The sequence below is a fragment of the Strongylocentrotus purpuratus genome, unplaced genomic scaffold (assembly GCF_000002235.5).
Source record: "Strongylocentrotus purpuratus isolate Spur 01 unplaced genomic scaffold, Spur_5.0 spur5_scaffold_5, whole genome shotgun sequence".
Taxonomy (NCBI): Eukaryota; Metazoa; Echinodermata; class Echinoidea; order Camarodonta; family Strongylocentrotidae; genus Strongylocentrotus; species Strongylocentrotus purpuratus.
Window position 1 is genome coordinate 9,174,918 of NW_022145611.1, and position 25,989 is coordinate 9,200,906.

The 25,989-nt window shown below is 36.2% G+C and overlaps 3 protein-coding genes across 3 annotated transcripts; 1 reads left to right on the top strand and 2 right to left on the bottom strand.

Moving 5' to 3' along the window:
* Nucleotides 1–2,763: 2,763 nt before the first annotated feature.
* On the bottom strand, nucleotides 2,764–6,310 carry LOC105444460. Its single transcript, XM_011678739.2, has 3 exons — nucleotides 6,205–6,310; nucleotides 4,765–4,846; nucleotides 2,764–3,483 (listed from the first exon to the last, which is right to left on the bottom strand). Exons 1-3 carry the CDS (start codon nucleotides 6,247–6,249, stop codon nucleotides 3,305–3,307), a joined length of 306 nt encoding a protein of 101 aa, XP_011677041.1. The 5' UTR covers nucleotides 6,250–6,310; the 3' UTR covers nucleotides 2,764–3,304.
* A 27-nt stretch (nucleotides 6,311–6,337) lies between these two features.
* On the top strand, nucleotides 6,338–13,923 carry LOC578228 (tRNA (adenine(58)-N(1))-methyltransferase non-catalytic subunit TRM6). Its single transcript, XM_778413.5, has 11 exons — nucleotides 6,338–6,488; nucleotides 7,210–7,349; nucleotides 7,834–7,937; nucleotides 8,597–8,688; nucleotides 9,018–9,101; nucleotides 10,068–10,192; nucleotides 10,855–11,354; nucleotides 11,669–11,784; nucleotides 12,246–12,348; nucleotides 13,026–13,112; nucleotides 13,624–13,923. Exons 1-11 carry the CDS (start codon nucleotides 6,400–6,402, stop codon nucleotides 13,705–13,707), a joined length of 1,524 nt encoding a protein of 507 aa, XP_783506.3. The 5' UTR covers nucleotides 6,338–6,399; the 3' UTR covers nucleotides 13,708–13,923.
* A 1,750-nt stretch (nucleotides 13,924–15,673) lies between these two features.
* Nucleotides 15,674–24,255, bottom strand: LOC100888402 (protein Churchill). Its single transcript, XM_003726545.3, has 4 exons — nucleotides 24,148–24,255; nucleotides 22,830–22,968; nucleotides 17,873–17,943; nucleotides 15,674–17,250 (listed from the first exon to the last, which is right to left on the bottom strand). Exons 1-4 carry the CDS (start codon nucleotides 24,184–24,186, stop codon nucleotides 17,158–17,160), a joined length of 342 nt encoding a protein of 113 aa, XP_003726593.1. The 5' UTR covers nucleotides 24,187–24,255; the 3' UTR covers nucleotides 15,674–17,157.
* Nucleotides 24,256–25,989: the final 1,734 nt, after the last annotated feature.

The following is a 25,989-nucleotide window of genomic DNA, read 5'->3' on the forward strand; positions in this document are numbered from 1 at the left end:
GGCAAAATAGGGAAGAATAGAGAAAATAAGGGGGGAATCGGGAATATCAGGATAAAATAGGTAAGAAAAAAAAAATCTGCTAAAAAATTTTTTTTTTTAATCCGGATTTTTTTTTTTTTAAATCGGCAAGAAAGAAAAAAAAATCAAAAAAAAAATCGGGAAAAATCAAAAAAAAATCAGGAAACTGATTTAATTCAGGTTTTTATCAGGCTTGGAATAGTGGATGAGTTTATTGCAGCAAATTAGCTTGATGTTAGCAGTCTGTCGCAACTCTGTGTTCTTTATTTATCTACTCTCTCCTGTCTTCTTCCCTTTTTTCCAAAATGAATGCTACCTGCATATATGTGTAAAATGTCATTGCACATTAATTAACTGTCAGTTCATCAGCAAGTCACCCAACATTTTCTGAATTCTTCATATGTTGGTGTATATTTCAGCAAATTTAGCTCGATGTTAGCAGTCTTTCATGAATAACTGAATGTCTGTGTTGTGATCTATGCAGCTGATTATGTCACTTAAGCACTTTTAAACCAAGCCGGTGCCGGAACATGTTAACACATCTTCAAGAGCTTCTATGTATAATTGTGTACAACTCGTCCATTCACGCTTGCCAATAGGCAATAGCATTGACAAAGATTGATGTTGTTTTGTTTGTACCGGTATTTATAGGGCACATTGATGATTTATCCTTTTCTGAGTCAACATATAGTAAAGTATATAATGCAATAGTTTCTCAAAGATTAATATAATAGTATTTGTAGGGTGGGTTTGAACAGGATGGAACTATTTTTTCCTTCGCTAGCACGATGAGTTAAACAATAGTTGTTGGTGTTGTGTTGGGCGACTGAAAAGTACAACTTTTTGTAATACATGCTTCAACTATCTATGTTTCTCAAATTATGTTCAAACACAAGATGCTGTTACATGTATTTATCTATTTTGTAATCTCAAGAATCAAGGCAGTGAATATATTCTTGCATCCTCCTTTTGATTATCAATATTTGTGTATTGATAGTTTTGATAAAGTGTCCTTTAGCAAGACATTAATCTGCATCTGTCACTCTTACGTAGGAAGGAATGCCTTGCCTCCTGTGAGCATCAAAAATCAAAAAAGTTGCAATTATAGGAGCGCTTGATCACCTTGCATGGTGGATAAGTGCGCTTTAGAAATATCAATTTTTTTATAATTTTCTGCAACTCTTTGTTGCAGGTACATGTAAATGTACATCATTCTTAGTATCATTATTTCATGTTAAAATTTGTGTTTGCTACATGTTAGTAATAATAATAATCTACTGCTTATTTGTATATAATCGGAAGAAATGTACAATTAATTGACGAAAGGTGAGTTTTTATCTATTTTTATACTATGCTGTATTTATTGGTGTGTGACTGGTGACACTATTTAAGAACAAGCTTTTCATTCATATGAGTATTTCTTGTCATTGGTAACTGTGCAATTACTGGCATTGTGTCTTTTAATGTCTTTTTCAGCAAGCAAGCTTGATACGTCAACAAATTGTTTAAAAGAAAATGAAAATGAGAAACAAAGATACATGTACATGTATTACCTTTATCTTGAGTTTGTGATCTATTGCATATCATATCAATCATAGTCCTGCAATATAAAATGTTTATTGTTTTCCAGTACTTATCTTGCTTCCTGAGCCCTAATGTTTATTAAAATCATTGCAATGTGTGCTTGAAAGAAATGTATATGAATTATCTCTTAGTCACTCATTTGTTGTCTTTCTTGATAAATCAGAGCTACCAGTTTCCAGATACACTGTATACCTAGTTTTCAAATTCTTGAGATACTTTTTTGTATTGTGTCGTGCAATATGAGACTTCATATTTATAGGGAAATCCAACCATTTGTAAAATCAGACCAATTATAACAAAGTTATGTTTTAATTTTTGAAAATACGAGATCACCAATCCTATGTGAATCTCTAATTGGCAGTTTGGTCAGTGGATTGTTCAAAAGTCACAGATGCTTCCCTCCCCCCCCCCCCCCCCCCCATTGGTTGTGAACCAAAATATGTTTTTCTCCTAAATCCTTTCTCCCTTGGGGCCACTACTCAAACTATGGATAGAATATTATTATAGGTCATCCCTGAGTCAAAAATTTTGGAAAGATTAAAATTTAGTAATTTTGAGTGTTGGAAAGTTGTCCACTACTTCATATAAGAGACATTACAGATTCAGCCAATTTGAAGAACCCATACCTATAGCTACAGTGATTTCAACTTTCAAAAATTCATAACTTTCTGATGTTATGTCCGATTTCATTCAAACCTTCACCAGACTACTTCTCTGAATGTCCTGCTTTCCTCTAGAGTGGTTTGCTATCAAGGTTGGATTTCCCTTTAATACAAATCATACTATAGAATTGGAGCTACACGTAATAAAAACTACAGGAAGTAATAAAAACTACAGGAAATTATTAAAGTAATCATAAATACATCAGAGGAAAACTAAGAGAGTTGTTCAAAACTTCAAATTCATATATTGTGCTTTCTATACAGTGAAAACTCATTGTACGAGCTCCTCATGATCAAGGAAATTACCTTGTCACATATTGGACGAGGGCCAAACAAAATAGAATACTACGATGTAGAACCTGAAATATTATTTATTGTTACAATGAGAGTCCACTATGACAGAGATCCATATAATGAGGTTCCACTTAATATGTATCTTCATGAAACTTCATTGACACAAAAGATGCAGACAAATGCACACTTTAATACAGAATCAACATTGGAGTATAAGTTCATTTTTTTAATGATATTTGTCTTATTCTGATAATTCTGTATTGACACACACATGCATTTCAATTCGAACATCAAACTCACACGCAACTTGGTTTTTTTGACAGCCAGATAAATATCAAATCGGGTTTTAAGAAGACGAGTTATGAATTTTCTGGCTCTTTGACAGATGATTTAGAGTCATCAGTTTCAGCCAGATGGGCTCGTTAATAAGTTATATCAATGAATAGAATCCAACAGATTTGCCAGGGTTTCACGTCATACAAAAAATGGCTTTTTACAACGACCGTGAAACTTCATGTGATATCACAGAGTTTTCTGATCAGTTTTTCATTATTTAACACTTGTATAGTCTTCTACACAATAATATGAGCCATACACAATGATATTGCTGTCTTCTTCTAAATAACTTCACCCTTATCAAGGGGTTATATGCATCTATAATTTGTCAAGAGATACGTTGCTTTTTTCATCACGTTTTAAAAGTCCAATATGTAATTCTGGGACTAGTCTTCTTCCTAGTCCTAGTCCTAGTCGCTCGGTTGTCCGGGTTTGGGCTGCGGTAGTCTACTCTTCCTCATATCAGACTCCATTTCATAATAGGACATCACATTATATTCAAAGATCTCTTGAGCCTGGTAGGTGTCTCCTTTGGTGCTGGCTGGGGAGGCAGCAGCAGGCGGCTTTGGGGGCGCTGCAGGCTTGGATGCTGCCAAAGAAAATGGAGGGGGGAAATGAATCAAAACAAAACAAAATGAATATATCACATTTAAATAATTATACATTTAAAGCTTATATCAGGAATTTAATATTTATCCTACCCTATGACAAAATAAGCATAAAAACGATATACAATTCTGTATTTCTTAACTACATATTCAGTGCTATCAGCAGTAGAAGTAGAAGTAGTATTTTATTGTAGTTCTGATGAAGCTATTCCTTATGATAAACAGGAAGATATATATTCAGAAAGTCAAAAATTCTTAAACTTGCATTATAAGTTGTTTCTCTTTCTCTCTGTCTTTCATACTAAATAGATTTTACAGTCAACTCTGCATAAGTAAAATGTCGGGACTGCAATAAATAGTTCAACTTATAACAAAATTTAGCTTCGGAACTAATAGGAAGTGTAAATAATATGTTTTGTATTGTTTGGCTTAAACAAAATTGATTTGTCTCATGGAAATTCAACTTGTGCAAATTTGAGTTAGGTATGCAGCAGTGTAGTACAAATATATGATGTTAAAACAAAACAATATTGATTCCCTTTTGGAATAAAAAAAATTATCAGATTTTTTTTCTTCCTTGAATTTAATTAGTAATGTTTTCCACTAGCATAGGAATTATTATTTGAAAGTCAGTGATAGAACTTTATAAAAAGTTTAATCAATAGCTTCATGGGTATCAATCACCAAAAAAAAAATGTATGGTTGTGTGACCTTATGCTGTGCAATTTGTTTTCTAGCATTAAAAGTCCCCAAATTTAGTTTTCGTACAATTGCTTTTGTTTATCTTGGAAGTTGGTTCTACATTTTCTGTGGCAAAAATGACAGTATGCTTACAAATTATCAATAGTTCTAAATCAAGGTAAAATTGACATCAGTCAGCTGCAGAATCAATATTTGAATTTATTTATTACATGTGGTGTGTAGCTTATAGATCCTTTCATTTTGCTTAACAAAGTCAATCCAGCCATCAAAATGTACTGGAATGATGAGTTATTGACACTTGTCTGTTGTTATTTTATCCATAAGTCACCTTCAGAAATTTAAAACCACAATACACAATTGAAATTGTCCTCAAACACTAAATTAAAGCAGTTTCAGTCATAGAAAACAAGGTGTGTAGCTTATGGCGCCCCATTATACAGAGCAAGACTAGTTTGGGTGATTAGTTTCCCTTGTAGTAGGCTAGCAAGAATGACAGAAAGATGGTTTCACAGTTTTCTAGAATTATATCGGGTACTGAATTCAACTCAAAGAATGCCCACCTTTTGTTGGCTTTTTATCTGCTAGTATTGTTGTAGTCTCTGAAAGGGACCTCACTGAAGTGGTGTCTGTGACTGGCCTCACCTGAGAAAGAAGAAAATAATTAAAGGTAAAGAATGCAGTAGACAAGAGGAAAACTTGGTTCGGTTCGGGGTTCGGTAATATAATAGCAAGCAGCGTTATAGCCACCGCGGTCGGCACTGGGCGGGCCGGCTGGCCTGCCGGGCCCGACCAGCACGGAGGACGTCTGCACACTGCTTCCTACCAGCACGAATTTCACATTAAAAAACTGCTCTAAACGTAATTATTTGTGAAGAAAAATACTACTTAAGTTTTTTTTTTCAATAGGAAAAATATAAAATCCCTAGTTTCCCTGAAAAAATAAATACCATACTTAAATATATATTTATTTCATTATTTATATTGTAAAATTTGACCAATATTGTTAAAATTAATTTTTTGTTGTTGAATGGGTTTGAGCTGAATTTGTTTTGATCATGCACATGGCATTCTTGTTTATGGCTTGCGATTGCGACGTAGGATTAGGGATTTAAATGTCGCCAGTGAATTAGTCGCACCCACCACTAGATAGGCATAAATCACAAAGGCGGAAAATGGGAAAAAAGTAGATATAAAATAAGCAATCATGACATGAAAATTATTTTTAAAAGTTTATTAGCTTGCAAAAACGTTTACATTTTTCTGCCGAACATCTGAACCAGGCCTTTGCGTTCGGTTCGGTTCGGTTTGGTTCGGAAGTGCCATGTTCGGCGAACTTCGTAGGTCTAAATTCCTTCATTTAGTTACGTTTATTTCTTGTACATCAGCAGTTAGTTCTCGCTATCGCCAATACCCCCAAATGCCACAATGTTGACCTCTTGGATTTAACTTCGAACTACTTCCAGTGCTTACAAGCTAATTCCTGTGTATACGGTGCATGCATGCATCACACACATTCCATGTATTATACATGTGCAGTATGCATAGTCTAAAAGCTTTGGTCGGCTGATATTGACCTCCTTAAATTTTGTGCAAGTCCATGATTGTTCCAGAAGAAACACTTAGGAAAATGCACTGCATGTCCTCCATTTGTCTAGGACTAGAGTCTAGGTCATAATTGCAATCGTGCAGTGATTTCAAACTTGTCTTGCCTTCTGAGCAGCCTTTTCAATGTTGTGCACTGTGTAGGGTTTTCTGGGCATTTTACCTAAGTCCCATGGTCCGAAAAAAATAAGACGTCACCCGCTCACCCCACACCCCCTTACCATAAAGGCATAGTCTAGATCTAGGTCTATGTCTAATGAGGTGAAGTAATATCCATGCACCATTTCCAACGTGTGGGGCAATACAAACTCAATTTTCCATCAAAACAAGTGTTTTTCAACTTAATAACAAACATTTCTAAAATAAATGCATTCAATTTATCTTCTTAATGGTCTTACCACTTTAAGCCAGCATCTTGAAATTAGTCTTAAAGAACTTGCCATGATGAATTTCGACGTCCTTTTCCGCTCTTAAAAAAAATAATTAGAACTTTAAAAAGTGCATTGACCCCTTTCTCAAATCAACCTTTCGATTAGCTTTCACGTGCAGTCAAAGATCCAGCTATTTTACATGATTTATAGCTTTTCAACTTAATGGATCGCCAAAATCTAGTAGCAGAGGGTGACAATGTCATTTTGAAGAAAGGAAAACTCTTAAAAGTGTACAAAGTTATTAAAAAAGCGTAAGTAATTATGTGCAACATTTATTATTCAGTCCCATATGTTGAAATATGCGTAAGTTAACCCCCACGTATTTTTTCTTGTGCCAGTACTTTCGTATCCATTTTTAACCCGTAACTCAGGCGTGGAGATAGCCTACTAAAACATACCAAAAATCAACTAAATCTTCATCAATTGTTCAAATAATGGTCATGATTTAAAAGTCGTTATGTTTCTTACCCCTTTCATTTCAATTTTCTTATCTTTTTTGGAGTATTTTTCCTAAAAACGAATAGACTAGACCAAGGCTACTAGTCTACGCTTTCTCACAGACACAGGTTTCACGGCAAACCGCAAGCCACTGCACGATTACAGTACAATTACAGGGGTACGGGCAAGCCCGTGTGTGTGAAGATAGCGACCGTAAACTTCACGCTCGCGGGCCCGCACCCCTTCGTCGCAATAGTATGCAAATTGCAATTGTGATTGTGCAGCGGTTTGCCGTGAAACCTGTGAGAAAGCGTTTTAATTTTATAATGTCTTTTGTTTTTAGGACAAATTCTCCAAAAAAGAGCATGTTGCATACTATTTTTCCATTCACAAATTATGTTAGAATCTAAAACTTTGTAGTTTCATTGTTTGTTTGTTTGTTGTTGTTTTTTCACTTAGAAAATATTTTTGGAAAAGATGCATGTATCCAATTCACTTTGCTGAGACATTATGCCACTTTTGTTTTTGTCACAGGAAAGTATTTCTGGAGAAAAGGCATTTTTCTCTTGCTCCTATCGTCGGCCATCCGTATGGATCAACATGGGAGCTTCAGAGCGGCAGTCTTGTCCAAGTTCTCGAGAACACAGTATCACAAGACTTAGCTGAACAGATAGGTTGGTTTAGATACACTGAGAACGTTCTTTGATCAATGATTTTATGATCTCCACTAACAGGAAACATGAGAGAATGATATAATCATGTCTATTTTCTGTTTCTCCCTCCCCCCCCCCCCACCCCCTAGCTGTCTTTCTTTCTTTCTTTCTTCATTCCCCTCCCACTTTCGTCAGCCCTATTTCTCTCCATCCCTCACTCCCTCCTTTCCTCCCTCCCTCTTCCCATCCCCCGCTTCCCTCCTTCCCCCTCTTACATCATTCTCTTTCTCATAATTTGGCTTTTGAACTTTAGAGAATGGTTCTTGCTCTATAAGTGTAAAGTTTCCAGATTTCCAAAATCTTTTACGGCGTACTTGTCTTTCATTGTCTTTTTCAATTCTTAAATTATCTAACATATTGCATTTGTACTCCATTCCAAACTTTTGTTGCCCCATTATGATGACATATATATATATATACATTCCTCACCATTATTTTTTCCTAGATAAAGGAGGTGCAGATAATAGGGGTATCTTTGATGGTGATACTACACAAAAGCTTGATAATGATGACATCATGAACCTCAGAGAACAAGGGAAGAGTGGACAGGTAACTAAGGAGTAACAATAAGCACTATTGCAGGATAATGTTCTATATAAAACTCTTTTTATTTCTTTCTTTTTTAAACATAATGTATTTCATTTCATTTCAAAGACTTTATTTTCTGCAATCAAACAAATCAGTTGTACAACAAATATGGATAATTATATAAAACATAAGGTATGCAAACAATATACAAAATATAGAAACAAATGTATAATACATGAGTAAGAGTAAACTTATACGTTGGGCCATTGCGTGTATTTGCCAACTTTTAGAAAGTTACTCTGAATTTTAGATCCGGTCAGTTAGGATTATACAAGAATAAATTCTAACACAACATTCTCTTCTAAATGCGTTACACTCCAAAGTTTTAAAGTTTACTTCCTCTTATTTTATACTCCCTACTCCTTTAAAAAAAAAATCTCTATTGAGTGCATTATACCTTAAAAATCAACTTTAAATTGACCTTCCAATTCTTTTGTTCTCCCATTATTATTTTGTAACTGTTTAATTATTTTTCTTCAAATTAGAGATGGGTATTTCAATGTTTTATAAAGCTTTAAAAGACCCACCCCGCCTCCTCCCACCACCAACATCACCCACTCACATTTTGTAATAATTTTTTTTTCCTTTTTTTTCTTCACATTTTTTATCCCTCTGTACAGGAGATAGTTGACCAATTAGTGGAGAATAGTTCTACCTTCAATGAAAGAACTGTATATTCCAAGGCAAAGTACCTGAAAAAGAAACGAAACAAGTAAGTTTAAACCCGAAAATATTAATTGCATTCCTAGTAGGAAATCATATCAAACAGTATTTTAACAACATCCATTACTAAAATTGTACCTCATATGGTACATGGAGAAGAAAATTAGCCAGCACGTACTATTTGAGTGATACAGACTATGGACTCTCTTTACAAAAGTCACGGCAAGTTGACTAAATAGGTAGCCCTTTTGAAGAACAGTTTAAATTCTACACTGAATTAGATGTTAGTTAGATAATTTATGCCTTGAAAATGATTGAGATTCATTTCATTCTTTGCATTATTTCTTCGATATTGTTATTTTTATGTCACCTCTCTAGGTACATCGTAAGGTTTGTGGTACTGCGACCCTGTATCAGACTCATGTGCGAGATGTATTTCAACAAAGCTCCCTCCAAAGTAATGTAAGTATTGATGAATACTCCTCTTAAAGCTGATCTTGAGCTCTGGTATGGGAATATTATTTTCTGAGAAAATTGCTATGATTTCTTCTGGATTGTTTATCCTGCAGTAGATTGGTTGTTTGAAGAAGAAAAACCCACAAAAACTGACCGGGCATCATCTTCAATAAAAATAACAACTCCAATTTGCACATAGTGGCCTGGGTCCACTTAACCAGATTTTCTTATCTTTCTATGCTCATTACTCAGCTACTAAATATTTTCTACCAAAATTGTTTGGCACATGTCATTTATTTGTAATCTTGAACACTGAGTGTAAGTTTTGTAGGATTTTGTGAGAATTTATTTTCTATATTTACGAGAACTCAAGTTTATCTTTAATATTATTTTTTCTTTCATTGCAGTTAAATTTGTCAATGGAAAAAATCAAGAGAAATGGAAATAAATTTTTATTGTTGTTGTTGTTATTAGTAGTAGTTGTAGTATATAAGTGGTAGTAGTAAATAATAATATTCCGCTTTTACATAGTGCTTAATACATCTAGGATGTCTCTAAGCGCTTTACAGATATACTATTACCCCGGTCATTGGATTCAATACTTGCCCGCACACACTGTGTGCACAATCTCCACTCCCTGGGGAGCATTCCAGCCAGGCGTTACTTGACGCTCAAAAAAGGTTTGACCAACAATGACGGTCGCACCCTACCGGGTACCCATTTAACACCTGGGTGGAGAGTAGCAAGTGCAGGTTAATATCTTGCCAAACGATATCAATGCCGTGTCTGGATTTGAACCCTCGACCTTTGCATATCCAGTCTAGCCTTAAACCACTCGGCCACGACACTCCTACAGTAGAAGTAGTAGAAGAACTATTATTTTTATTACACTCTATTCATTATATTATCATTGTTGTTGTTGTTGGTGTTATTATTATGATTGTTACTGCAATAACATACTTTATCCCGTAGACAAATCCGTATCGACACAATGGCTCAACTCCTATCAGCAGCCAATGTTCAGTCCGGAAGCAAGGTGATGGTGTTGGAAAATTGTCAGGGACTACTGGTAGCAGCCATTATGGAACGACTTGGAGGTAAGGTTGCCTTTAAATGGCAAACAAGTGCATGTATTCATTGGCAATCTTGACAATGTTCAATTTCATTTAACTCCATCATTATTCTTATCTTTTTATTTCCTTTTCAATTACTTTTCTCAAATTCCTTGAAATGCCTCGTAAGCAAGTTCTTTGGACAAAATAATGTATCAACGGCCATATACGTGGGTTCTGTGATGTAAGAATATAAAGCAGAAGCCCCATGGGTACCCGGTAGGAAGAAAGTTCCCTGAATACTTGAGCACCTTTTCATGGTAGCTCGGTTAAAGCCGGGGTAATGATAAGATTGCAGGGCCCTCAGGGAGAGCAGTATGAATACTGATGAGGCTACTCTAGGTAAACAAGACATATTATTATTATTATTATAAACTGGTACTTCTGGCAAAATGATATATCAACTGCCCTTTTGCTAAGGCTACCAGGTGGTATTACCAAATGCTTTCAATTGTGAATGACACTTTTTCACTTTCTGTCCTCAAAAGCTTTTGAACTATTACACTTTATAATTGAGGTATTGTCGCTTCATTTTGTTCCATTATCTACTGCCAGAAAATTCCTTTTGTTATACAATCATTAATTTTGCAGTGTTAAAATGAGAATTATCTGGAAAACTGTCATGCTCGTCAATTTTTCTTTTGTAGGTAACGGGACAGTCGTTCATTTTCACACTGAAGATCAACCAATGAATTCCAGTCTCCAAGCCTTCAACTTCTCACAAAAAAGCAAAGAGATGCTAAGGACTTTCAATCTCAAAGACGTCTACGACAACCTCATCTTGAAGAAGCCGGTCGAGACAATCAACGAGGAACCTAGTCAGTCAAAGGACCTCGATATCAGTCAGAAAGAAGGCGGTGAAAAGATGAGTGAAGGATGCGATCTTAGAAAGGAACCGGTTGCCATGGAAACGGACTCCAGCAAACATGATACGCAAGAGGATGTTACTAGTAAAAACAATCAAGCAGCGTCGTCGACCAAACCGGAGAAAGGAAGTGGAGTTGCAACCACGCACGCAGAAGATGGCATCACTGGGACCAGTGAAGGGTTGCCCATGGCAACAGATGAAGCTGGTGAGAAGCAAGAGGAGCAGCCATCAGCAGATGCTGTGGATCCTACAGACAAAGCACAGAAGAGAAAACTTCAGGTATTTTTTTTTTAAACTGACATTACTCTCGAGAAAAAGGGAACGGTAGATAAAAAAAATTCTGTTATTGTGGCACATCAAAGTATATACTCTAGAAAAGCAGTATTTTTATAGAAGATGTGAAACCCTCATAGTTTCCAGTATTTCTTTTTATAGATCTGTATATGATGCTTTTGTACACCCCCCCCCCCTTCCCACTCTCTCTCTCTCTCTCTCTCTCTCACTATCTCTCATTCTCATTCTTTCTTTCTTTATGAATTTAACTTTCCTCATGTTTTGAACTAAAATATTGTTTTGTTCTTCTTTTTTGACAGTTTGTAAAATTTTTGGAATCAGATATGGATTATAACAAGAGAAAAGAAAAAAAAAGACGGAAACTGGATGAAATGGCCAAAACAACAGAGATGCTGCTGGAGAATAACATGGACACGTAAGTTCCAACTACCCACCAACATTTCTTCAGAACATGTCATAAACCCATTCTGAATACAAGTAAACTAAAATATGAATAGGCCAAATAAGCCAATTAAACTAACTGTCCATGAGTCAGCTAATTTCAGGTCATTCCAAATCTGTTGTTTTGATTTTGCAAACATACCTTACATTTTTGTCTTTCATATAGCAATCTTGTAGACCAAGAACTACATAGATCTTAGAATTCGTATTGCTAGCCAATAAAGTTTGGTATTTTATTTGTCAGTGATGTCAGTTTTTACTGAGCATTTCAGATCTACTATATTATATAGTACAGACACAGTACAAAATTAAAGGATCCACAAATGGAATCACTTTACACTTTCGGGATCTAGATATTTTCTTCATCTTTGTCATTATATTGGTTCTTTGCTCTGTTTATGATCATTTTATTGTTGTTATTTACATATATAACAGATTGCTGATTGCGACGAAGCACCACCCTGCCCCCATTGTTCTAGCCCTTATCGATCATCTAGCCTGGTCAAGGCCTTTTGCTGTCTTCTCACTCTACAAAGAGGTGAGTGAGACACATTCTTGGAGTTTGACGTTTACTTTGATTTCTCTTTTCTTTTTTTTTCTTGTTTTACTAGTGTTTGTTAATAGTATACAATACAAAAGAGTTTTCACATAGTAATAACGAATTTTATGGAGGATGTACTGTTTTTAAGCTCTTCTCACTCTACAAAGAGGAAAGACACATTCTTGGAGTTTGATATTTACTTGGATTTCTCTATCTTTTTATTTCCCGTATTTGTTGTTGAAAGTATACAATACCAATGAGTTTTCACATACCAGTAATAATGACGATTTTTATGGAGGAGGCACTTTTTTAAAGCTATGTTCTTACAGAAATTGAAATGGTGATGAATGGAAATAATATTTAAAGATGCTGTATAAACAAAGTAAAGTGGAAAGATCTACTACATAGCAAATCTCTCTCTCACTTTCTCTCTTTCTTTCTCCCTCTGTATCTATCTCTCTCCCTCTCTCCCTCTCTTTCTTTCTCTCTCTGATATATATATATATATATATATATATATATATATATATATATATATATATATATTTCTTCCTCATAAACATCCCATCCTATATCTTTATTTCTCTCTCTCCCTTTCTTTTTACATCTTCTGAAGTTCTGATCAAAGTATATATTTACTAGTCTCCTTACTCTTTTTGTACACTTCTCTCTAGGCTCTCATAGAGTGTTATGTAAAGCTGCGTGAGAGGGGAGGAGTTATCAACCTCAACATTACAGAGACATGGCACAGAGAACATCAAGTGAGTACATAATATTTCAACATATTCTAGATTTTCTTATTCAGACATTTTCGGACAGTGAGATTTTTTTCCTCGTTTGGTTTTTGATGATTTGATGATACCAGGATTTCAGCACCTTTGTAATTACATGCATAGTGTTTTATTAACCATCATCGTCACATTGGCCTTCCTTTCTAATTTTGATTAACTCATATTACTTCATATAGTGTTAAATCTTGTCTAGAGAAATATATATGAAATATCTATTATCACTAAAGTTAATTTTGGGGTTACATATAAATAATTTTTAAGTGTTATGTGATATGCATCTTTCAAATAATGAGGCATATCTTTTGCAATCATTGTCATAGTTTGCATGTAAGTAATCAATAAAGAACTAGAGCGCATATATTCCATGTACAAGTTTATGATTCAATGCCCTTCTGGCTCTTAAAAGACACTATATCAGAAATTCTGTGACCTACTATTTTTTATTTTCATAACACCTGTCAATCTATTTGTATCCAAACAGGTACTGCCTGACAGGACACACCCCATGACATCGATGAACCATTTAGGAGGGTACCTACTCACCGGGCTGCACGTGGCAAAGTGATAGATGGATAGCTTAGTTCCTGAAACCTACAAGACCATGCACAAGACTGCACTTTAAAGTGATTTTGATCATCATGACTGGGTAGTTTTTAAAGATTCAAGTATTAAAACTTTAGGTAGGACAACAATACTTGTGGGGAGGGGTAGAATGAACACAGAGCTCTGTATAATAAAACCTCCAGGACCATGCACAAGACTGCACTTCAAGTGATTTTTATCAAGACTGGAGATGTTTTTAATGAATTAAGTACTAACACTTTGGGAGGGACGGTGATGCTTGTGGGGAGGTGTTGAATGAACACAGAGTTCTGTATAATGAAGCCTACAAGACCGAGCCGCGACTGCATTTTAAAGTGAATTTTATGACTGGAGAATCATACAACAATGGAGTACCCCAAAAACATGATAGGACACTAGCCTGCCTGTTCAATCAACATTAGAAGAGTTCCTTATAATGAAATCCAGAAGACTGCATTTTAAGTGGACGTTATGATTTTAAAACATCTGCATATATATTGAAACATAGGGTAGGACAACAGCCTGGATGTTGGGAAAGGGTGAAATAAACACTGAAAGAGTTAATTATGATGAAGCCCTCAAGATTTGTTTTAATTTAAAGTAAATATCATGACATGAGAATTTTATGCATTTTTTAATTTGCACATTTTAGATTGTTTTTAGAATTGGGTAAAACTGAGAAAGTTACTTATTATGAAACCCTCAAGATCTTGCACAAGACTGCATTTTAAGTGAATTTCATGGCTAGATAATTTTATCATTCCATCTTCTATCTTACATATGGGGGAGAGATCATTCAACACACAGATCCTTGTAGTAACTTAGGCTCACAAGACCATGCACAAGTCTGCATTTGAACTGTATTTCACGACTTGAAAATGGAGTACTACAACAGAGAATCCACATTTTCTCTGATGCTTTGATAAGAAGCAATATTTTGTATTTCTTTGTTAGACTTGTATTAACATGAAGTAGATTTAAGATATTCCACTTGGAATGCATCTATTTAATGTCTGCATGCAAATTCAAATCAATTTTGTACCACACAAATGACGAACAAACAATGAAAAACATAATTATGTGATAGAATGCAAACAAGAAATTGAATTCATAATCAATGGACTACCTTTCTCCATAAGCCAGGGTTTAAACCTAGACTTCTGGGGCATTGTGAGAAAGTTGCCATTGATTGCAAGTTGCAAAACTCTACTTTGTTTCAATGCCCCACTAGTCTCCTAAATTTCCTAGGATTTTGTTAGGATTAAAGTTTTAACAATTAAATTAAGTTAACTAGATCTATCTTTTATCCCCCCCCCCCCCTCTCTCTCTTTCTATTGGGGTGTTGCAAGAAAGTTGAGTTGCGATCAATTGCAAATTTGCAATTAGTCGCAAGACTTACGCTTGAATTGGGGGTTTTGCAATTGATTGCAACTTTCTTTCACCGCCCCATTAGTATGCTTTTTAGTTGATTTTTAAATTTGCACATTTTTAATTATTTTTAGGATTATATGGCTACTGATACAGTAAAGAACAGTATATGGGTGAAAGTGAATAATTAGATAAATTTCAGTTCAAAATGTAATGTTTAATAACTTTCAACTGTGAATACACCCCAATGTCAGTATCAAGGTATTAAAAAACGCTATTTTATGAAAAATGTGTTTCTGAACATTTACTTCTTTTTGTGTGTCAGTATTGTGTGTACATTTCGTACTACAAAGCTTTGTCTTCTATGAGAGTGGAAAACAGATCATTTAAATCTAATGAAGTACCCCAGCATCAAGATGAAATTATTGGGATCTTATGTTAAAAAGTGCAGACAATAAAGGACAGATTTTGCTCATGCTCTCATCTTTTATTTTACATCATTTCAACAAACCACACCTTGCACACCAACATATAATCGCTTGACAAACAAACAAAGTTTAATTACAAATGACACAAGTGAATTTTATTGAATAAAGGTCAACTTTATTGTCATGACAGTGTACAGGCAGATATATGTACATAATTCTATATAATTCTATATTACGGAGGAAGTGTCATGTTACAAAAGTCAGTAACCCTTCGCAAGAGGGAAAATGCTGACTTTAATAAATGATGATATAATGCACAAATTACCATAAATGCACTTATTTGAGCCATCCACACTGTGCTTGCAGCAGTTGACTGTAAACAAACCTAATGTTGATAGTTTTTCTTTTTCTTTTTGTACAAGAAATAACAAGAAATACTATGATACTACAGCTACATGCAGAGATAGGAAGTTCGCAGTAGAGGACAAGGTCCTTATACTTGGACCTACCAGCACTAGTAAGCTGCTGATACAGTGGCATACACAAGTGAGAGATCAACTTGTTGATTACATACAAAAGAATCTGTTTACTTCAGATGGATCACACATGAGAGAATGGATTGTGATCCAAGACTGGGAGACTAGTGATAGCTACTTAGCTAGTTAACAGAGTCTGCAAATGCAGACTAGCATGTATAGCTAAAATAGAGGATACATGACTGCCTCAATAAAGCTATACATCTTATAAGTTCAATCAAAGCTCTTTAACTAATCTTCTATAAGAACATCATAGAGACGTATCCCTCAGAGACGGTACAATTTGGTTTTGATCGCAGCAGCCCACTATTTCAATGTGGAAGTTCCTGTCATAACAATCCAGTATTCCAATCCCAGGTCTACATGAGCCGTGACCATGCCATGGCAATGCACCATTATGTTGGTATTGAATATGGTTTCACTTCAGCAAGCAAAAAAGCAGTCACGCAAGGCAGCCTCCCGAATAGGAAATGCACTATTACAGCAGTATTTCAAAACATCCTGTGCTTCACAGTGCACTAAATAAAAGCACAAACATGAATACCATACTCCAAAGAATACTAAAATTAGTCTTGAAATGATACAACATTATCTTTTTATTCATCTTTTATTTCTCTGGCACCAAAATTAAAAGGCAGCTGGTTAAAATTATGCCACCACCTTGCCCATAGATGTACGTTGCCTCTAAGAACTACATGTGCAACCTCCTCTCTTGTATGGATGTTCTCAGCTCCTGCACAAGGCTCGCCGTACACCTCACCATCTGCCGAATACCAGTAACCGCCAATGATAACTAGATCATCCAAAGATGGTCATTTCATGGGGCACTGTGTACTCCTGAGTTAGTTGCACTCTTGCCATCTCCCATGCATGTAGCCTCCCATTCACCAAATAAAGCAAATTTGATGAAGCACTGTGTACTCCAGAGTTTGTTACACTCTTGCCATCTCCCATATCTGTAACCTTCCCAGATGGCCATTTGATGAGGCACTGTGTACTCCTGAGTTCATCGCACTCTTCCAGTCTCCAGGATACAACGTTGTCTCCAGCATCCAGTAACAGGACATGTTGCATGGTGGCAGCATCCTGGTGGATGGCTGCCTAGAAGAGGGTCATCTCTTTCCTGGGGTCGACAGGTAGAACACTGACAGTGTCGCTCCCAACCCCACAAAGCATGCAGTACATGGCATACTCCTGTGAAAAGATTTTTAAATAACATTGACAAATTTGAATACATTTCTAGATTATGGCTGAATGCAAGTCTTGCTAATAGTACTGGGGGTTGGGTAATAAGTTTTTTTTAAATATTTTCTGTAACACACTAATTCCACAAGAAATTGAAAAGACTCTTAATTTCAAAGTCAATACTTGGTGATCAAGGTGAACAGCATTGTATTTCCAATTATGATACTAAATACATTGCATATATATCTGTCAATCTCAAAGAGTTTGAGACTATTAATTACAAAATACATGGAAGTGAACCTATAAAGATAAACATTGTTTTCACAAATAGGAATCCCATAATTTTCTTTTCTTGTTTCCATCGTTCAACCTTGTACATGTCTGCTACCATATATTTATTCATTTAATTATTTATTTAATTTCAAGGAACACAACATCAAACAATAACATACATAGACAATGAAAGCAAACAAAAATAATGATAACAGTAAGATTTTTTTTTTAAAGAACAACAACCACCAATGCCTGGGGATTGCCCAACATTACTAATTTTTAGGAAAATAGCTGCAATTCCTCCAATATTATTCAAGTAAAAAAATATTTATGTGCCTTGTATACAAACAACTATTACCTGATACTCTCCTTCTATACTGAACGTGTGCTCATGCTCAGCTATCACATGGCAGCAGTGGGTACATTTGTCTAAAGAAGAAATTGAGAAACAAATGAGAAGAGAGGATGGGAGGGTTTAGTAGAATATATTTTTATGAAATTGGCTATTAAACTGGTCAATTGTTAGCACGTTTCAGCAATTTGATCATTAGCCCGTTTGTTTCAGTGAACGATATGAATTCATTGTATTAAGTCGAGTGGATTGATTAAATTTATGTTTAGTGCCATCTACAAGCTACTAAATTATTCACACCCTTTTTTATATCCAGTTGATGGAACCTGATTATATTGCAGGCATCCTTGTGTAATATGGATGTTAGATGCACTTAAAAAGGCAGAATGAAGGCATGTAATGATGCAATGTCATGAATGTTGTATATAAATGCTGTGAAGATGAGATATTCTATGATTAATGAGCGAATTGGAATAATAAAGAAACAACCAATTACAAAATCAAGATGCTTCCGCTATACTGTTAATGGAAATTCATTTCATTCCGCTGTCCTTACTTCGAAGTAAATCCTCTGTGATGACAGTCACAGCCATTGGCTCGATTGTTTAAGGGAAAGAAATTCTATAATTGAAGACGGATGAATCTATTTGATTTGATTTTTGTCTACCAGAAAGTGGAAACCTCATGTCAACAATATCTGCAAGACGAGCAACAGCACTCTTGGTCTCCTCCGACGTTACCTAAGGAAATGTCCTCCATGAATTAAGGAGCAAGCCTACAAGACATATGTCAGACCGACCCTGGAGTACTCCTCTACAGATTCAGCAACAGTCTTTGGATTCAGTTACCTGTATTCTTAAGAGTATATTTTACCGGAAAAACACATCATTGGCAGATGTCGTTTAGAACGGCAAGATCTCTCAATTCTACGAGCAAATGGGAGCTGATTTAATGATGCAATAATCACTGCCTATTTGTTTCTGTTTATGATGCAAACATCTAGATTTGTATTTTGCTGCGGCACAAACAACGTATAGCAGGAAAATGTTGTAAATGCAGATCCATTGAATGATTACATAATAGCGGAGTGGCGAGCTACCTACCACGATTAGGCCTAGCCACGATCCCACAAGGCGGGATGGTTTAAATGACTTGGGCAGGTGAATGTTAATGTCTTGGGAGGGAAAGGAATCTTAAGAAAGGCATAATAAGAGAGAGAATGGGCGTAGAAGCCACTCTAGCTTTGTAAGACACCAGATCCATGACACAAATTTACGAAAGACGGGACCGAGCCGGGAGCAACAGCTATGATGAAGCCGACGGATATCGCCGAGCTAGTCCGTGGGGAAGTGCGTGAGTCGCAGAAGAAGTTGGTTGATAAACTTGAAACGATGGTCTCAAAAAAACTCAACCATTTCCAGAAAGATATTAATGAATCACAAATGTCTTTAAGTGAGATGAGAATCTAGCAATATCACCCTAGATCCAGTATGGATAAAGAGAATTTTTGCTCCAGCAAGGAATTGTGATAGATAGTTATTTCTTTGTGCGAGTTATAGTTTGGATTGAAATGGAAGGTGTTTCTTCAGGAAATATTGAACAGCCAGATATCGGAGGACAAGGTGAGCCTGTATTATTAGACGTTTTAACTAATGCAATTGATTAGGCTGTAGCACGAGCTTTAACTCAAGCGATTGGGGGAATTCATACTTACGTTGAATCTCATAAGATAGCCAACGAAAAGGCTCCTTTAGATATTGAAAAGCTAAAAGCAAAGAAAGTCCCATTCCAATTCAAAGGGAAAGAGGAGCAAGTGAATTTCAATTGTTCGATATTAGATCAACTGCAAGAACTAAGAAATCCCTTCCCTTAGGCAGTAGTGCAGCTCCAATCCTCGAGAAGGCCGAAAAAGAATTAAGTCAAAGGAATAAGCTTGTCAAACTTGCAGACAAGTCGGCTGTAGATGAATATCTGGCTGATGATTTGGCCAAAGATAGTGAGGATGTCAAGAAAATTTGTTATATATCAAATTTGGTATATCAAAGAAGATATATTCAGATAACTTGGACCCGAAATGGGGTACACATGATATTGATAGATTTGCCAACGAATACAATACTAAATATACTAAATGCACAAAATCTAATTCCAGATGGTGGTGTAACCAGACAAACGGCATTAACGCATTCAGCCAAAGTTGGAGGGAATGCAGAAATTGGTGGGTGCCACCACCAATACTAGCCAGATAGACAATAGTAAAAAAAAAAAAATAATGAAGTAAAAAGCACAAGGCACTCTTATCCTATGCTTTTTATTAAGTTCCTTTTTTCACATGTAATTTAGAAATAATTTAGTGTACATGCCATACAAACTTATGCTGTGTAGATGTCTTTATTGTTCACGAATATCATTTTTGTGAACATGCTATGTTCTGTTAATGTATTGTATTTTTTCATGTGAAAAAAAAGAAACTAAACTGAACTGATTTTACTAATTTGAAAATCTGCTCCTTTTTGGTCATAGATAAACCATAATGGTAAACTTGTGAACTTCATCAGAGAAGTTGAATTCTTTGATTCTTGCATAACAAAGAAAGGCAGAGGAAATAATGTAAAGGTATATTTGGTGATAAGAGATACAGGTTTGGTATGGTTGCAATGAAATTGCATTTTGAATATATTTCTACATACAGCATTAGGAGTAAGAAATGCCGTCAATGATCAGATGAAACAGGCTCAAGTCACTTCTTCAATATTCATCCAACTGGCAGACCAGATGGTATTGCGTATCATCAAATCGAGGAGCTGAGTCTCATGCTTGAAGTAGTTCAGGAATACTCCACCAAATGGCAGTACACCATCAATGCCTCTAAGAGTAACATTGAAATGATGGGATCCTCCATATCCTCTACTTTTTGTTAAGGTAGGGACGAGATACCCCAGACTTAGACGCACCCTCATCTTGGAATTACGCGCACGGCTTGCCCATCAGACCCCAGCGCCAGGATGATCTCAACCACCGGTGACCGAACAATGTATGCCCTTACAGGTGTTGGAGCACACAGAAGCGGCCTACCCCCTCACATCTCCTCAATCCTATGGGAGAAGTTCTGCATCCCGAGGATGTTATACAGGGCAGAGGTCATGCCTCTGACAAAGATGGCCAAGCTCCACCTGGACAAGGCCCAGACCCAGATGTTCAAATCTATCTTGGGACTCCCTCGCACCACTGCTACCGAAGCAATTTACATCTCTTCACAGGACTCCTACTGTACCTATCTCGGACAGCCTCCATATCCAGCAACTGAGACTACTCGGCCAGCTGCTGCTTCTCTCACACAGCAGATTTGAATCCAGGGTCTTCTTCCACATGTTATGCCACCATCCAAGCACCTGGTATATTGCTTCATTCAGCGACCTCCTCAAGCGTTACTAACTACCACCCATGTAGATGCATTCAAATTCACACCTGCACCGCCCTGATTAACGTTAAGGTATTCAAATTCATGGCAGTCTTTTTTTTTTTTTACTGTTTATGTTCTTTGCAATCTGCATCTGTTTGAATAGATTATGCAAGCTTTATGTACCTTGAGTTGAAATGGAACCTTTGCCTTATATTGAAATATCTCATTCCTCTGACAAACCGTCATCGAAGCAAGAGCTTGTATAACTCCACTTCATAGGCATACAATCCATTTATACACGATTAGGCGGCGGCTCTAGGAGAGTACATGGATATCTCGAATTCGGACAGAGCTAGGTTGGCTGAAGCATTTGACAACCAGCAAGACTACCTAGAACTGGCAGACACTCTAGGAATAAACAGGTCTAAGGCTAGGTCGATTGTGGCAACGTATGTGAACACGGGGAGGGTCCAAAGCTACCAAGGGGTGGGGCCCAAAATGTGAAAATGGATATGGACATGCCCAACCATTTGGAGAACATCACAGATGCTAACCCACTCTTAATGCTTCGACAAATGAAGGAGAGTCTTGAGCACAACCTCCATGACAAGCCCAAATTTATGCAATAATGTATAAGAACATGAAAGTACTAAACAACCTGGACAGAAAAAAACTTTTTTTTTCCAAAAGTCCATGGAGACCTTTCTTTTCAACCATTAAATCAATCATGTATGCCCTTGCAGTATTTACCTTAAATGCCTTTAATACACTAATGTAAATTTATATGATAGTTTGTAAAGCACTGTGATACACTTATTGTAGAGAATATAAGTACCAATGTTTTATTTTACTGTTTGAAAGAAATGAACATGAATCTTTAGAGACATGCCCTAAAAGCTCAGATAATTGTGACTGATTTAACATCAGGAAAATCATTTTCCCACACAAAGTTGTCAAACACTAAATTATACTAATCAGTTTAAGTGTTATGCAATAGAGGCACCAACTCTACATTCATAAAGTCGATGTCTTCTTATCTACTAATATAAGTTCAATAAATATACATGTATGATGATGCAATCTGTGATGATGCAATCTGTTATGATCATGCAGATCTGATGACTGTGATATTGAATTTTTCACATGCAGAGGGATTTGAATGTTTATGCATTGTTTCCTCCTTTTTTTTTTCATCTTCTCTTTTGTATTTAATCTTGTTTTTATGAAAATTATACACCAAAGTTATTGTTACCTGGAATGTTGTATATTTGTGAGGATCATTTTTAACAAGCCATTTATGTGCTTTTCATGATTCTCCCACTTCAGATATCTCATTATATGCTTGTATTTTGAAGATTATGTAATATTTTTTAATTTTTTTATCTTGACATGGAAAAAAATGAAACAAAAAAGATATAAATGAATGAATGTGGGTGGACATTTATGAGACTCTTCATCTTACAAGGAGTCCCAACAAGCACATGAATCCTAGTTACTAATTGTGTATAGAAAACAAAGCCTTCAGTCGATTTACCCCCCCCCCCCCCCCCCAATACTCACGTTCATACGAGATGACCTCCTCTCCATCGTCCTTGACCTCTACATTCCTCTGAGCGATCTTGATTGGTTCTCGTTTCTGACACTCGGCACAGTGAGCAAAGTTGAGAATGTAAGATCCGTTGTCCAAACATATGTTGCCCTGATATTAAAGGAGATGAAAAAGGGTAGTGTCTGACATTTGCAATCACTGAAAGAAGGAGTTATTTTAAAAGAGCAAGGGTATACTTCAAGAGAGATAATCTACAACAAAAAATGGAACAATAATCAAGTAAGAGCACCAGGTTATTCAGAATTGCCTAAAAAAAAGTACTCAAAATAAAAATGCCAAGTACTCTAATGACAGACATCCCTCTGCATGATTTGACATTATAGTCAAATGAATATCCAACTGGAAAGTCTACAGGAAGCTTGAGAGTGAAATAATCTATAAAAGTAGAAGAATTCAAGGGAACCAACAGCGATGACATGGGGTGAGCATGAGCCAGGCAATAATGTATGCTCTGAATAATACTGAAGAGTCATGGGCTGGGTGGAGATGAAAAAAAAATGATGATGAAAGAAAATGGAAATGAGAGGAAAAATAAACAGGTGCACACATTTGAAAAAGAAGGAAGAACAACATATTTCAGTTTGCACACAGATTCCACAAATACTTCTGATCAGCCTGAGAAAATTCATGCACTAATGCATGAAATGTTGCTATGCTGGGTCTCGGTCGATTCGGTGCACACAAAGGAATGTGACAAATTGTAACTCTAATCTAATGCATGAATTTTCTAAGGCTGATCAGAAGTATTTCTGAAATCTGTATGCATAGCCACGTCTACTCAATGTTCGTTCATTTTATAACAAAAGAGGTTAGATACCCAGCACTCATTTCTTTGTCAAATTCTCATTTTTCTGCTTCTATTGATTTAAATTTAAAATTTAAACTCAACTTTAAAATATCACAATCAGATATCAGGGAGGAATTCAAGTTATATATTACAGTGCAACTCGATTCTCTTCTATTTGAAAGCTTGAATCAGCAGGTGACATTCTTCTCTTTCACTTTTCCGAGCCGTCCGACATTGTTTTGTGACAGCAGTTTGTGTCAAAGAAAAGCCCCTACATGATCATGCCTAGCTACGGGACCGAGGTAGCTTCGAGGCCCAGAGTTTGCCGTCACGAGGCTAGAGAAATTGCATCGGCCGCATTCCACCTCAATATTTTCATAAACTTACATCGCGACAATACCCGCAGTGTTTCGGTAAAATGACACATCTTACTAAAAATGATCATACCAATTTAACAGAGAAATGTATAATAGTATACCTACCCTGTCTGGACATTTGCTTTTTACACATTCCCCGCACATATTGAATGATTTCAGGCAAGAATTCTTGGCTCTTTCTCGATTCTCTCAATATCACACCCAAGTTATCTATGGGTGCTTCAACAAGACAAATTTCCAAATATTTTCCTCTCTCTCTCTCTTTCTCCACCCTAATGTTTTTTTTTCTATCTTTTAGATTGTAGTGCTCTCGCATGTTACAATTATTACATTATATTTTGATCGAGTATTTCGATTATTATGATCATGAAAATAATCTTATCTGAATCTTATCTTTCCGACCCCCCCCCCCCCCCCTCTTTCTTCTCTCTCTCTCTCTCTCAGTCTCTCTGTATCTATTCACCCTTCTCTTCCTCCCTTACCCCCTTCTCTCTCTCTCTCTCTCTCTGTTTCTCTCTGTATAATATCTATCTCCATCTATTCACCCTTATCTTCCTTCCTTGCCCCCCTCCCCCCCCCCTCCCTCCCTCCCTCTCTCCTCTCTCTCTCTCTCTCTCTCTCTCTCTCTCTCACCCTCTCCCCTCTATCTCTCTCTCTATCTCTCTCTGTCTTTCTCTTTCATCCCTCTCTCTTCTCTCTATCGCTTATCTGGCTTCTATTTTCCTATAATGTTTTCTCTTTGCGACCTCAACTTTGTTGTCATTTTGCTATTAAATCAGCACACAGACGCTTTTCTGTGAATGATATTAGCTCGGAAACATGTTTATCCGTAATATTATATATACAAATACCATTGAGTGGATCTAAGTACGCAAAACGAGGAATGTATATCAGTGATCCTAAAAATAAAAATTGAATATAATTATGATTTATCCCAGGTCGGCATTTTAGGGCATACTCTTCCCCAACAGCCTATCGGAACGTCAGAAAAATGAAAGTTTTTTCCCCTCAACGCTGCACTATGTGTGCAATACCTTTCAATTGTATACTTTCAGTAATATTATAGTTGTAACATTAGCGGTAGTAGTAGGAGGAGGAGAAGAAGTAGTAGTGGTACGTAATAGTAGGAGGAGGAGGATTAGTATAGTAGTAATAGTAGAAATGGTAGAAGTAATAGAAGTAATAGAAGTAGTAGAAGTAGTAGAAGTAGTAGAAGTAGTAGAAGTAGAAGAAGTAGAAGTAGAAGTAGCTAGTAGAAGTAGTAGAAGTAGTAGAAGTAGAAGTAGAAGAAGTAGTAGTAGTAGTAAGAGGGGGATTAGGAGTAGGAGTAGTAGTAGTAATAGTAGAAATTGTGGAAGTAATAGAAGTAATAGAAGTAGTAGAAGTAATAGTAGTAGTAGAAATAGTAGAAGTAGTAGAAGTAGAAGTAGTAGTAGAAGTAGGAGTAGGAGTAGTAGAAGTTGTAGAAATAGTAGAAGTAGAAGAAGTAAAAGTAGTTGAAGTAGAAGTAGTAGAAGTAGAAGTTTGTATAGTAGAAGTAGAAGTAGAAGTACTAGTAGGAGGAGGAGTAGGAGTAGTAGAAGTAGTAGAAGTAGAAGAAGTAGAAGTAGAAGTAGAAGTAGAAGTAGAAGTAGAAGTAGAAGTATAAATAGTAGAAGTAGTAGAAGTAGAAGTTAGTAGTAGAAGTAGAAGTAGAAGTAGAAGAAGTAAAAGTAGTAGACGTAGAAGTAGTAGAAGTAGAAGTTAGTAGTAGAAGTAGAAGTAGGAGTAGTAGTAGTAGAGGAGGAGGAGGAGTAGGAGTAGGAGTATAGGAGTAGGAGAAGGAGAAGGAGAAGGAGAAGGAGTAGGAGTAGGAGTAGTAGTATAGTAGTAGTAGTAGTAGTAGTAGTAGTAGTGGTAGTAGTAGTAGTAGTAGTAGTAGTAGTAGTAGTAATAGTAGTAGTAGTA

Bases quoted from the DNA above. Each gene is read 5' to 3' on its own strand.
- LOC100888402 (XM_003726545.3), bottom strand. From the start codon at position 24,186: ATGTGCGGGGAATGTGTAAAAAGCAAATGTCCAGACAGG. The intron at 22,969-24,147 runs GTAGGTATACTA...CTTTAATATCAG, and splicing joins AAAGCAAATGTCCAGACAGG to GGCAACATATGTTTGGACAA. The intron at 17,251-17,872 runs GTAATAGTTGTT...ATCTTTTCACAG, and splicing joins GTATAGAAGGAGAGTATCAG to GAGTATGCCATGTACTGCAT.
- LOC578228 (XM_778413.5), top strand. From the start codon at position 6,400: ATGGATCGCCAAAATCTAGTAGCAGAGGGTGACAATGTCATTTTGAAG. The intron at 6,489-7,209 runs GTAAGTAATTAT...TTTTTGTCACAG, and splicing joins TACAAAGTTATTAAAAAAGC to GAAAGTATTTCTGGAGAAAA. The intron at 11,785-12,245 runs GTAAGTTCCAAC...CATATATAACAG, and splicing joins CTGGAGAATAACATGGACAC to ATTGCTGATTGCGACGAAGC.
- LOC105444460 (XM_011678739.2), bottom strand. From the start codon at position 6,249: ATGGCAAGTTCTTTAAGACTAATTTCAAGATGCTGGCTTAAAGTG. The intron at 4,847-6,204 runs GTAAGACCATTA...CTTCTTTCTCAG, and splicing joins CAAGATGCTGGCTTAAAGTG to GTGAGGCCAGTCACAGACAC. The intron at 3,484-4,764 runs GTGGGCATTCTT...TTTCTTTGGCAG, and splicing joins AGATAAAAAGCCAACAAAAG to CATCCAAGCCTGCAGCGCCC.